An 11,709-nucleotide genomic window follows, 5' to 3' on the forward strand; every position below is an offset into this window, starting at 1 on the left:
ACAACTGACGCCATGGCTAAAAAGAAGAGACTAACTAAATTACACGAAACACAACATAGAAAATTAAAGCCTGAGCAACACACATCCCACCAAAAACTGTGATCTCGGGTGCTCCTTACAAAGCCGGTAATAGGTAGGTCATACAAGCCAAACAACTTGTGTCTGTAAAATTTACAAAGGGATGATTTCAACTTCACCACTTCAAACTCTAGGTTTAATAGCTTCTGTGTAAAAAGGAATCTTCGATCAAGGAAATAAAAGCCTTGAAGCATTTGTCAATTTGATCACATAAAACACTGCAGGCGATGCCCACCATCTATCCCAGTTGAGTTTAAACAACGACATCACAGACTTCTGATACTTCTCGTTATAAGTGGTGATATTTCACTCAACCCAGGACCAGCTAAACATCCATGTGGTCACTGCTATAAAGCAGTTGCGAAAAACCACCGTGCAGTATTATGTGAGGCTTGCAACTACTGGTGGCACATTAAATGTGCCAATATTTCACCTACCAGTTACAATGATCTATGCAACTCTGAAGAACCGTGGTTATGCAATGACTGTAATTCATTTAAGTTTACCAATTCATTTTTTGATATTTCCTTACAAAACTCTACATGTATGAACACTAGCAACTCATCGTCATCTTCAGAAAGTTCAGGGTCTGACATCTTCACTGAACTTAGAGAAGCTAGGAAAAAGCATATAAACAACTTTCATATATGCCATTTAAACATTAACAGTATGCAGTACAAGTTTGATGAACTTAAACCAATTCTACTTGATAAAATTGTTGACTGTCTGATTATTTCTGAGACCAAATTAGACTCTTCTTTTAAAGACTCCTTATTTGAAGTCGATGGGTATAAACTACAGCGAAGAGACCGTACTGACCATGGAGGAGGTATAGCTACTTTCATGCGAGCTGACATACCAGCCAGAAGAAGACTTGGCATTGAATGTAAGACTCTTGAAAACATTGTATATGAGATTACTCTTGATAAAACTAAATGGTTAATTTATGCTATTTATCGTCCAGTGAGCATCAATGGCGAATAATATTTTTTATGACTCCATAAATATACTATTAGATAAAGGTTCCAAATTTATAGAAAATTATATGGTTATTGGTGATCTTAACTATGATTTTATGGTTAAAAACAAATCACAAATACTGGAGGATATATGTGACATTTTTGATCTGTCAAATATAGTGAAAAAACCTACATGCTATATGAAAGGGTATGAACCATCACTTGTAGATGTTATTCTTACAAACAGAAAAACTTGTTTCAAAACACTGAATTTTAACACTGGTGTTAGGCAGCAACCATTTGATTTTCTGGGGGGGGCTATGGTTTTTTTTGGAAAAAAAAGTTTGTTTCCAGTTTTTGGAGAAAAAAATAATTTGTTTTTGATTCTGAGAAAAAAAATTGTTTGTTTCACCCTCAGCTGCCACTATATGTAATGCTAAAATTGAAAGAAAAAAATTGTTATCAACTTGTCGCGAAAAAAATAGATTGTTTTTTGCCGCAGGCGGAAAAAAAGTTTGTACAGAAAAAAAAACCATAGCCCCCCCCCAGAAAATCAAATGGTTGCTGCCTTAGTGATTGTCATCATATGATATCTACTTTTATAAAAGGTCATACACCTAATTGTGTAAACAGTAAGACACAATACAGAAGTTTTAAATCTTTTAATGTTGATAATTATATTAATGATCTTGATAATATAAATTTTTTACATGATTCAGATGAATGTATAGATGATATAAATTTGGTATATAATGATTTTGAAACAAAAGTCTCTGATGTGATAAATTGTCATGCACCAATGAAATACAGATACCCTCGAAAAAACTCAGTACCATATATGAACAGAGAACTAAGAAAAGCTATTTTTCACAAACAAATGCTGAGAACAAAATTTGAAAAATACAAAACAAGCAAAACTTGGGAAGCATATAGAAGACAAAGAAATATGGTCACAAAATTAAAAAGAAAATCAGTGAACATTTATTTTCAAGAAAGATGTGCTGGAGGACAAAAATCAAAACACTTTTATAGCACAGTCAAACCATTTTTATCTAAAAAAAATCTACCTGTAGCCAACAAAAAGTTGTACTTGTGGATGATAATAAAATTTTAAACGACACTAAGGCAGCAACCATTTGATTTTCTGGGGGGGGTGGGGGGGGGGGGGGCTATGGGTTTTTTTGGAAAAAAAAGTTTGTTTCCAGTTTTTGGAGAAAAAAATAATTTGTTTTTGATTCTGAGAAAAAAAAATTGTTTGTTTCACCCTCAGCTGCCACTATATGTAATGCTAAAATTGAAAGAAAAAAATTGTTTTCGATTTGTCGCGAAAAAAATAGATTGTTTTTCGCCGCAGGCGAAAAAAATAATTTGTCCAGAAAAAAAAACCATAGCCCCCCCCAGAAAATCAAATGGTTGCTGCCTAAAGATGTCTGTGACAACTTTAATACTTTTTTTGTTAATGTTGCCAATGACATAGGCAAAGGTACTATTTTTTAAGAAAAAACACATCCGAGTATTTTAAAAATTAAATCTCACATACAACATGATAAACCTTTTGATTTTAAACCTATACATGTTGACACAGTAAACAAACTTGTGAAAAAGATCAATATAAAAAAAGCTACTAGCGTAGATCAAATATCATCTAAACTACTACGAGCTGGTGCACCAGTACTCAACAAACACATAACAACATTAATAAATAACACCATAGAATCCAGTGAGTTTCCCAACAGACTCAAAGAAACTCAGGTTGTACCATTACATAAAAAGAATGATCCACTGGATAAAAAGAACTATAGACCTGTGAGCATTTTACCAACAATTTCAAAAGTCTATGAAATGGTTATGTCTGACCAGTTAACTGAATTTTTTGAGAACATATTTCATGCTTTTTTATGTGCATTCAGAAAAGGTCATGGATGTCAGACAACTTTGCTGAGACTCCTTGAGGATTGGAAAACAGCTTTGGATAATAATATGTATGTGGCAGCTATTCTTATGGATCTTTCGAAAGCTTTTGACTGTTTACCTCATGATATTCTTTTAAGTAAATTATCTGCCTACGGTCTTTCTTCTAAATCAGTGAAATTACTTCAAAATTATCTTACAGATCGTAGGCAACAAATCAAACTTCAGGGAGTACTCAGCAGTTGGGCTGACATCCAGAAAGGGGTACCCCAAGGCTCAATCCTGGGGCCCCTATTATTTAATATTTTTATAAACGACATATTTTATTTTATTGAACATGGTACCTTGTATAATTATGCAGATGACAATACTCTGTCTTATGCTGACAATGATTTTGATAATTTATTATGTACACTCGAAAGAGAAAGTGCTGTTTTAATTGACTGGTTCAGATTTAATTGTATGCAGGCAAATCCTGACAAATTCCAAGCCATTGCAGTTGGAAATAAAACATTTGCAAAAAAGTCTGTTTTTAATATGCAGTCAGCAAAAATATCCTCTGATGAGATTGTCAAACTTTTGGGTATTGATATTGACTATCAACTTAATTTCAATCACCACATTAAAAATATTTGTCGTAAAGCATCCCAACAACTGAATGTTTTAAAGCGCATTGGCTGCTACCTTACTAAATTGAATAAACTGACAATTTTCCACACATTTATTTTATCTAATTTTAATTTTTGTCCTTTGGCATGGCATTTTTGCAACAAAAATAACACCCCCAAATTGGAAAAAATTCAGGAAAGGGCTTTACGATTTATATATGAAGACTATGTTAGTTCATATGATGAACTACATTTACGAGCAAAGGTTCCATCGCTGAAAATAAGACGTATGCGTAACATGGCTATTGAGTGTTTTAAAATTTTATATAAATTGTCACCACCATGCTTACATGATTTAGTTGTTTTGAAAGACTGTAAATATAATTTTAGATATTCTAATATTGTAGATATACCTAGGGTCCGAACAACAACCTATGGTAAGAACTCTTTTAAATACACAGCTGCTGTTTTATGGAATGATCTACCTGATGATTTTAGAAAAATTGCTAATTTTAGTCAGTTCAAAAATATTTTAAAGTCATGGAATGGAAATGACTGTAAGTGCACAGTTTGTGCAGACTTTTAGTTTATATATTATGAAAATTTATTTACCATCTAGATCATATCCCATTTTTTCAATTTTTTATGCTAAGCATTTTTACCAGCTTTTATGCCTAGTTTACACTTATATGCTTTTAGCCTTAATACCTAGCTTATGCTTATATTCTGCTTTTTAAGTGCTTCATTTTTGTGCTGTGATATTTATTGCATGTGTACTATATTATGTATTGTATTGTTATAAATGTTGTACTGTTAAATAATGTCTCATATGTCGGTTAAAAGCTCATTAGAGCTTATGTTTGTCTATGTTTTATATACCATGCCGACTCTAAATAAAGCTTATTTATTATTTATTATTTATTGGAGACATTTGTTTTGTATGCAGGCGCTACTGGAATGTTGCTAAATAGAACTGGAAAATTCACAATTGGGAAGCTTAAGTAATCTCTTTTATTTTTGTTAAGTTTTTTTCAACTGATATCCTCATTGTCAATTTCTAGATGACAGTCAAGATATGAGGCAGACTTACCTGTATCTGTTGTATCCTTTATCTCTAGGTAGATGGGATAGATGCGTTCAACATTGTCACCAAATTTTGAATTATGAAGTGAGAGAGTATGTAAGCAATATATAAATTAAATAAACAAGACACAACTTTATATGAAATTACTATGGTACACAAATTTTTACGGCGATCAAAATGTAAATTGGATAATATGATGAACTAATGTTGGTATATTCAAAAGGCATACTAAATGTTTTATGAAATCAACCAACATAATAGTAATTACTGCCATCTTGGATTGTAAAATAGTAGTTGACAAAAGGTCTAGTTCTTTGTTTAAATCTGCAAATTTGAGACCGATTGACAATTAATGTGTTAGACTGTTGACATAAATAAAGAGAAATAAGTGATGTATTGCATTATTCTGCCTTATCTATCAAATACCAAATATTTATGTTTGTTCGAATCAAATTGTTATCTTAGCCATTTAAGGGGCGATAACTCAATTAGAAATATTTTCATGAAATTTTCATTATTTGCTTGTTAGAAAACAAGGTTGGTGACATTATTTTTATTATCATTTTCTTGAAGTATATTTCTAAATCTATCTTCTCATAAATGATTTCAAAATAATTAATTATCTCTCATGGAATTCTTTTTGAGTCACAAAAAAGCATGTTTTCAAAAACAATCTGTAAATCTACATTCTTGCAAAGCATAAGACAATTATATCTGGGAAATTATATACCAATAATCAACCTTAATAAAAAGTCATTTCATTATGATAGCTTGAAGAGAAGATAATTATTGCCGGAGAAAATTCTATCTCAATATCATGTCCGTGACAGCGTACTGTACTGTGACCTAAGATCAATGGTTTTTGTTCAGATCGTTGAAATTACCTCCCTTGAAAGATGGAAAAGATCAGTAATTTTTGCTGGGATCTCCCAGAAATTATTTTAGCTCGCTTCCCATTTATAAGTGCATTTACATTACTAATGATATTAGCTGAAAGAGACGAAAAGTTAGTTTAAATTTAACTTGCCCCAAGGTTGATTATATGAATCCACCACTTCTGAGAAACAAAAACTATAAATCTAGCCATTTCGTACCACACCATTTCGTACCCTTTTACAATATAGAATCATAAATTCGGCATAACATTTTGTACCATAATCAAAGACAACATCATTCCATACATAGTCATGTTATGGTATGATATAGAATAAGCGGAGGCGTCACAGTACCAAAATATTCACCTGGCTTTAAAACCTAGTCCAAATAATAATATGAGTCTTAAAAGGCTATTATATTATTTGCCATAGCCTTAGTCCAAATAATTATGACGTCTTGAAAGGCTATTATATTTTTTTTCTTTGACGCCTTACTTCGTCGAAGTAAGGCGTCAAAGAAAAAAAATATTATAGCCTTTCAAGACGTCATAATTATTTGGACTACCATAGCCTTTCAAGAAGTCATAATTATTTGGACTGCTTGCTTACCCTAATGTTTAAGATTTATACATAATAAACATATTTACACTTTTGGTGTTTAGTTTAATTTTGTCTCAAAATTACCCTAGTTCTGCTCCAAATAACATTCTGACGTCAAGTAACAATCACCTTTTAATTCTAATATGACGTCCTTATTACGCTTTGTAAATAAAGCCATGTTCTAATGAGCACAAAATATGTTTGACACATGCGCATAAATTTACTGTTTATTTTAAAGTTATTTCCATCGTTATCAATGGTTATCCTATAAAATATATACATTTAAGTAGCTTACATAAACTTTTATAATATATGTTATTTGGAACAACATATATTTACCCTGCTCGTATTTTTTTAAAATTATCAAATATGACATGTAATGTAAAGACTCATCGGGGAGGAAACCGGAACAGCTAAACATTTTTACAGTATTTTCGTATGCTTTGACCTATAGAAATACTGTATTTGTCCTATTAGAATCGAAATAATTCCTTCATGTCATGCTTTATGCTCATTTTAACATGGCTAGGCATTATATTTGTCGATATTTTACACTGAGCTAATTTTAATATGGATAGGCATTATATTTGACCACATTTAATACCTCGCTAACGCTCAGTGTAAAATATCGACAAATATAATGCTTACCGATGTTAAAATGAGCATAGAGCATGACATGAAGGAATTTTTTCTTAAATTATTGTGGCATCAAATGTAACTTTATGCTTTGAATTGTGATGTTGAATTTTACTAGAACTTGTTAGACTTAACGTAATGGTGGACAAATTTGCATACAATTGTAAATACTTTATAACTTGTTTAATATCTAATTTACATATATATACCTTATCGCTATTTGTTCACCATTAACCTTATTGCTAGTTGCTCACCATTACTGGTCATCACACATTGTCACAAAGGTTCCCTTCAAATTTTTATGTCACAATAAAAAATATCTGAGGCCACAATAAAAAAGTGATTGTTGAGTGCATTCAAAAGATGCAGCAATGCTGATTTCCATTAAGCAATGTATATTTTTTGTAAATTGTAACTTCTTTGTTCTTTTGATTTGATTTTTTTTCGCATCATGACCATTAACATAAATTGATTCAAGGAAAAAGGAAATGACCACACTAACTGAAATTTCACAATGCAATGTAATGTCCTATCATGCTGATTAAAAAATCCTGTCTTTTTACAGTATATAAAATTGAGAATGGAAATGGGGAATGTGCCAAAGAGACAACAACCCGACCATAGAAAAAAACAACAGCAGAAGGTCACCAACAGGTCTTCAATGTAGCGAGAAATTCCCGCACCCGGAGGCGTCCTTCAGCTGGCCTCTAAACAAATATATACTAGTTCAGTGATAATGAACGCCATACTAATTTCCAAATTGTACACAAGAAACTAAAATTAAAATAATACAAGACTAACAAAGGCCAGAGGCTCCTGACTTGGGACAGGCGCAAAAATGCGGCGGGGTTAAACATGTTTGTGAGAGTATATGTATATCTGTGGACACAAATACTGATCATGCTGATTGTTCTTTTAAAAAAAAAACATAAACAAATTATAGTTTGTTCAGATAAGACAGTATCTATCTTTCCAAAGAATTATGACATGTATGATAGTTTATAATACTTTTCAGATATCCTCCAATACCACCAAGATTGATTTACAGCCACATAGCTATCTTCCTAGCAGTTGGATTCCTCATGTCAGCAAGAGTGAAAAGAAAAGAATTGTCCTTGGTTTATGCTGGTCAACTGTTATATTTTGCTTACAATACATATACAAATGATAATCTACGATATACTGAACCACAAAGGGTAAGACCAAATAAAATAATAAACATGTATTTCTTTTAGCATGTTTAGAGAAAATAGCTATAGAAATTTCATTTTAACAGAAAATATTTGTTTATATTGTTTAATTTAAACATACATGTATACATATCAGATGTTTAATTCGATGTCAACAGCTTTTATACTGAAAAATCACCACAAAAAATGTTTCACTAATGGTCACCAGCTTTCACACAGAAGATCACCACCAAAATTGATTCACTTATGAAACCTGTGCATTTACACAGATAAATCATGAGGAAAAGGATTCACTCAAAGTTGCTAGCACTGAATCAGAAAACTCATCACCAAAAATTCTCTGATAGTCAACAGCATTTCCACAGAAAGTCATCTCCAAGATTGATTCACCCACACATGCTACATGTAGCATTGAATGGAAAAAATCACCACCAAAAGTGATTTACTAATGCTAATAGTTACCAGCTTATATACAGAAAATTCATCACCAAAATTGATTCACTCAATCTCCATCTTTTACACATAAGAAATCACCACCAAAAGGGATTCACTCATACATCATGTATACAGACACCAACTTTTACACAGAAATAAAAATCAGCCAAAAGTGATTCATTCACAGTCGGTAGCCTTAACACAGAAAAATAATCACCAAAAGTGATCGATTCAGTCACTGAATCACATTGTGAAAAATGTTTATTTATCTTTTCATTTTTGCAACAACTTAAGGAGGCTCGACTCGAGGGTATAAAAATTTCAGAAAAAAATCAAACATTTGTTTTTCATTACAAATTTTATTTATTTCATTTTGTAGTTGTTACTTCATCATATGGTACAAAAATCATTCAAAACAATCAATTCGTGTTGGCCCCAGATGACTTTCAAAATGTATACATCATTGAAAAAGTTCCAAATTATCTCCCTTTGGTGGAAAAATGCCATTTTTTGGCTCTAAAATTGAAATATCTTTTTCAACTCATCGGTGACCTATCTTTTTTAATATAATTTCCATATAAGCTGTACTTAAACTAAATTATTGTAAAATGTTAGCGATTTCTGTAATAAATTTCTTTTTTTTATTTCGATATTACCTTTATTTCTCCTATTACTTCAACAGAAAAAAAACACCTTTACAAAAATGTATGCTTCTTTCGAAGGCAGATTGTGAGCGCAAATGAACGGTGACCCCACTTTTTTATTTTATTTTTCTATTAACTATAAGATAAAGTTCATTTATAGAAAAATATAGAGAAATCCTATATAAATGATTTAGACCCGCGAACCCCCTTAAAAGTTTATACTAGAGACTTAAATGGGTCAATACATTATGTGTTTTTTTCTTTTTTTTTCAGATAAGGATGTCAGTAAGATTGGTTGGCTGTGCTGGTGTATTGGTATTATTCTCTTATTTCCAAGAGCAAGTCAAATCCAGACAACTTAGAAAACTTGGAGAAACATTAGTTGGAATATTTCTAATTGCCTATGTATATATAATCAATAACACTTATGAAGATAAGCGAGCCTTCCTAATGCACATCCCTGGTGGGGATTGGAGTAGATATTTCATTACTTTAGTTTTAGCTTGTGGTGCTATAAGCTTCTTCTCAGGATATTTTTTACGTGATGTGTCTATATCATTAGCAATAGTCTTCGCAATACTGACAGTAGCTATAGACTGTGACATTCAGTATTGGGTGAATAAAAGAGGGATGCTATATTGGAACCAAGTTAGGGTTATTGCAGATGATTTATGTATAATTATTGGATTTTGTTTGTTAATTTCAAGGGGAGATAACAAAATAAAAATGGATTAAATATTTTTTTTCTCATTTATAAAAGTTTTGTTTTAGGCCACCTCAGTAATATTGATCCAAATAGATTTGTGCATATGTGACTCAATACTTGATTATTTGTTTAAAATTTCACTTAAAATTTTACTATTATTTATAGGAACAGTTCTTAGTAATTTATAACCAATAATCTAGAGTTTATTAGCAACATTATTTTCTATAATTTTTTGGCGTTATTTTTACAAGTCATTCTTAGACATGTTAGAAACAGCACCTAAAACAATTGAGCCATTTCCAAATACTGAAATTTTTTTTAATTATTTTCTTTCTTTGTCCTTAAGATCCACAATAATGCAAAGAAATTAAAGCTACAAAGGTCAGGTAAATGTTTAGCATGAACAAAATGAAATGTAAAATAAACAACTTTACTAAGGAAAACCATTTGATTTTCGGGGGGGGGGGGGGGGGGCTATGGTTTTTTTTTCTGTACAAACGTCTGTACAAACTGCGGCGAAAAACAATCTATTTTTTTCACGACAAGTCGAAAACAATTTTTTTCTTTCAATTTTAGCATTACATATAGTGGCAGCTGAGGGGGTAACAAACAATTTTATTTTTTTTTCAGAATTCAAAACAAATTATTTTTTTCTCCAAAAACTGGAAACAAACTTTTTTTTCCAAAAAAAACCATAGCCCCACCCCAGAAAATCAAATGGTTGCTGCCTAAAGAAATTGAAAGCTCAGTATTCCTTATTAGTTTAGTTGTGTATAAATATGATTTGTTTACAGCTCATGGTACCTAGTATAATGAGCCAATTTCAGAAATGTATTGTCACAACAACAATAATGAGTATTTTTTGGGGAGAATATTCTTGGCCCATTTTAACCTAAATGGCTGTAATTCATGTTTGAATAAACAAGTATTGAATGATAATACTTGTCTATTATCATTGAGATCATTATGAGTTGATTACTTTAAAACTCATTAAAATGCTTGATTTTGTTTGTTATACTATCTCATGATTATACCATGTATACGAAGGACAGTTACGTATCTTTTTATGTTAATAAAAACATTTTATACTTTATTTGATATCAGTAGTATTGTATTTAATATCAGAATTTTATACTGTATGCTTGGTACCTAGTTTGTTTAGTTTTGTTAAGGGGCTAGGTTGAGTTAATGCTGTAAGTTTCCATCAAATCACTAGGCCAATTTAAACTGTACCAGAATAAACAAAGTATGAGTGATATATGGTTAACATCAAGGAGGCAGCAACCAAAGACCACAATAAAAGATATTAATACAATGTACATCTATCAACTTACAGATCTGTCCCTTTCAATTTTCTGGTTGTAGTTCAAATTTTCAAGTCTACAGAGGCGGATTTAGAGGTGGACCCTTTACTCGAAAAATTTAGTTGATTATAAAGGGAATCATTAAAGCATGACCTGAGTGGCCCTCTTAGTCGGTCAGTGGGCCTCCACTTATGAAAATTTCTGGATCCGCCACTGGTCTACTTCTGTCTCATTTTGTATGTTTATTTATCTTCCACGAAGAAGTACATTATAAAACTTATATACATATATTTTATGGTAGAAATTACTTGACTATGGTAAGTAAGTATATAAACTTGTAATTTCGTTCCTAAATTCAATATCTGTAGGACTAGAGCATGCACATTTATATTATGTTGGAAAATTGTTGATTAATAATCATTAATATATAGTTTCGAATGCTTTGACCTCTAATTATGTACCATATATAAATAGGAGGCGTTCTACAAATTAAAGAACCTTTGCAGCAAATATCAATGGATCCAAAGGTGACATGAAGCAGGGGAAATATTTGCCCATATCCATCTTGCCTTCATTTCCAGTGGCAGTGTGAATTTCTTTACTGAACCAGCCTATAGTCATGATAGTATTGGTTGCTCTTTTCCTGGATATGCATTCATGAAATATTTGCTACTAGACG

At 31.5% G+C, this 11,709-nt stretch overlaps 2 protein-coding genes across 2 annotated transcripts; both read left to right on the forward strand.

The window, feature by feature from the left end:
* The first annotated feature begins 304 nt into the window (after positions 1–304).
* LOC139480992 (uncharacterized) lies at positions 305–4,479 on the forward strand. The gene is made up of 2 exons (XM_071263996.1): positions 305–964; positions 3,964–4,479. Exons 1-2 carry the CDS (start codon positions 625–627, stop codon positions 4,140–4,142), a joined length of 519 nt encoding a protein of 172 aa, XP_071120097.1. The 5' UTR covers positions 305–624; the 3' UTR covers positions 4,143–4,479.
* A 1,037-nt stretch (positions 4,480–5,516) lies between these two features.
* On the forward strand, positions 5,517–10,819 carry LOC139480993 (transmembrane protein 101-like). Its single transcript, XM_071263997.1, has 3 exons — positions 5,517–5,646; positions 7,767–7,947; positions 9,294–10,819. The coding sequence occupies exons 1-3, from the start codon at positions 5,537–5,539 to the stop codon at positions 9,753–9,755; spliced, it is 753 nt and encodes a 250-aa protein (XP_071120098.1). The 5' UTR covers positions 5,517–5,536; the 3' UTR covers positions 9,756–10,819.
* The last annotated feature ends 890 nt before the right edge of the window (positions 10,820–11,709 follow it).

Source organism: Mytilus edulis, chromosome 7 (genome assembly GCF_963676685.1).
Source record: "Mytilus edulis chromosome 7, xbMytEdul2.2, whole genome shotgun sequence".
NCBI classification, from domain to species: Eukaryota; Metazoa; Mollusca; class Bivalvia; order Mytilida; family Mytilidae; genus Mytilus; species Mytilus edulis.

Bases quoted from the DNA above. Each gene is read 5' to 3' on its own strand.
- LOC139480993 (XM_071263997.1), top strand. From the start codon at position 5,537: ATGGAAAAGATCAGTAATTTTTGCTGGGATCTCCCAGAAATTATTTTA. The intron at 5,647-7,766 runs GTTAGTTTAAAT...AATACTTTTCAG, and splicing joins TTAGCTGAAAGAGACGAAAA to ATATCCTCCAATACCACCAA. The intron at 7,948-9,293 runs GTAAGACCAAAT...TTTTTTTTTCAG, and splicing joins GATATACTGAACCACAAAGG to ATAAGGATGTCAGTAAGATT.
- LOC139480992 (XM_071263996.1), top strand. From the start codon at position 625: ATGAACACTAGCAACTCATCGTCATCTTCAGAAAGTTCAGGGTCTGAC. The intron at 965-3,963 runs GTAAGACTCTTG...CTAATATTGTAG, and splicing joins AAGAAGACTTGGCATTGAAT to ATATACCTAGGGTCCGAACA.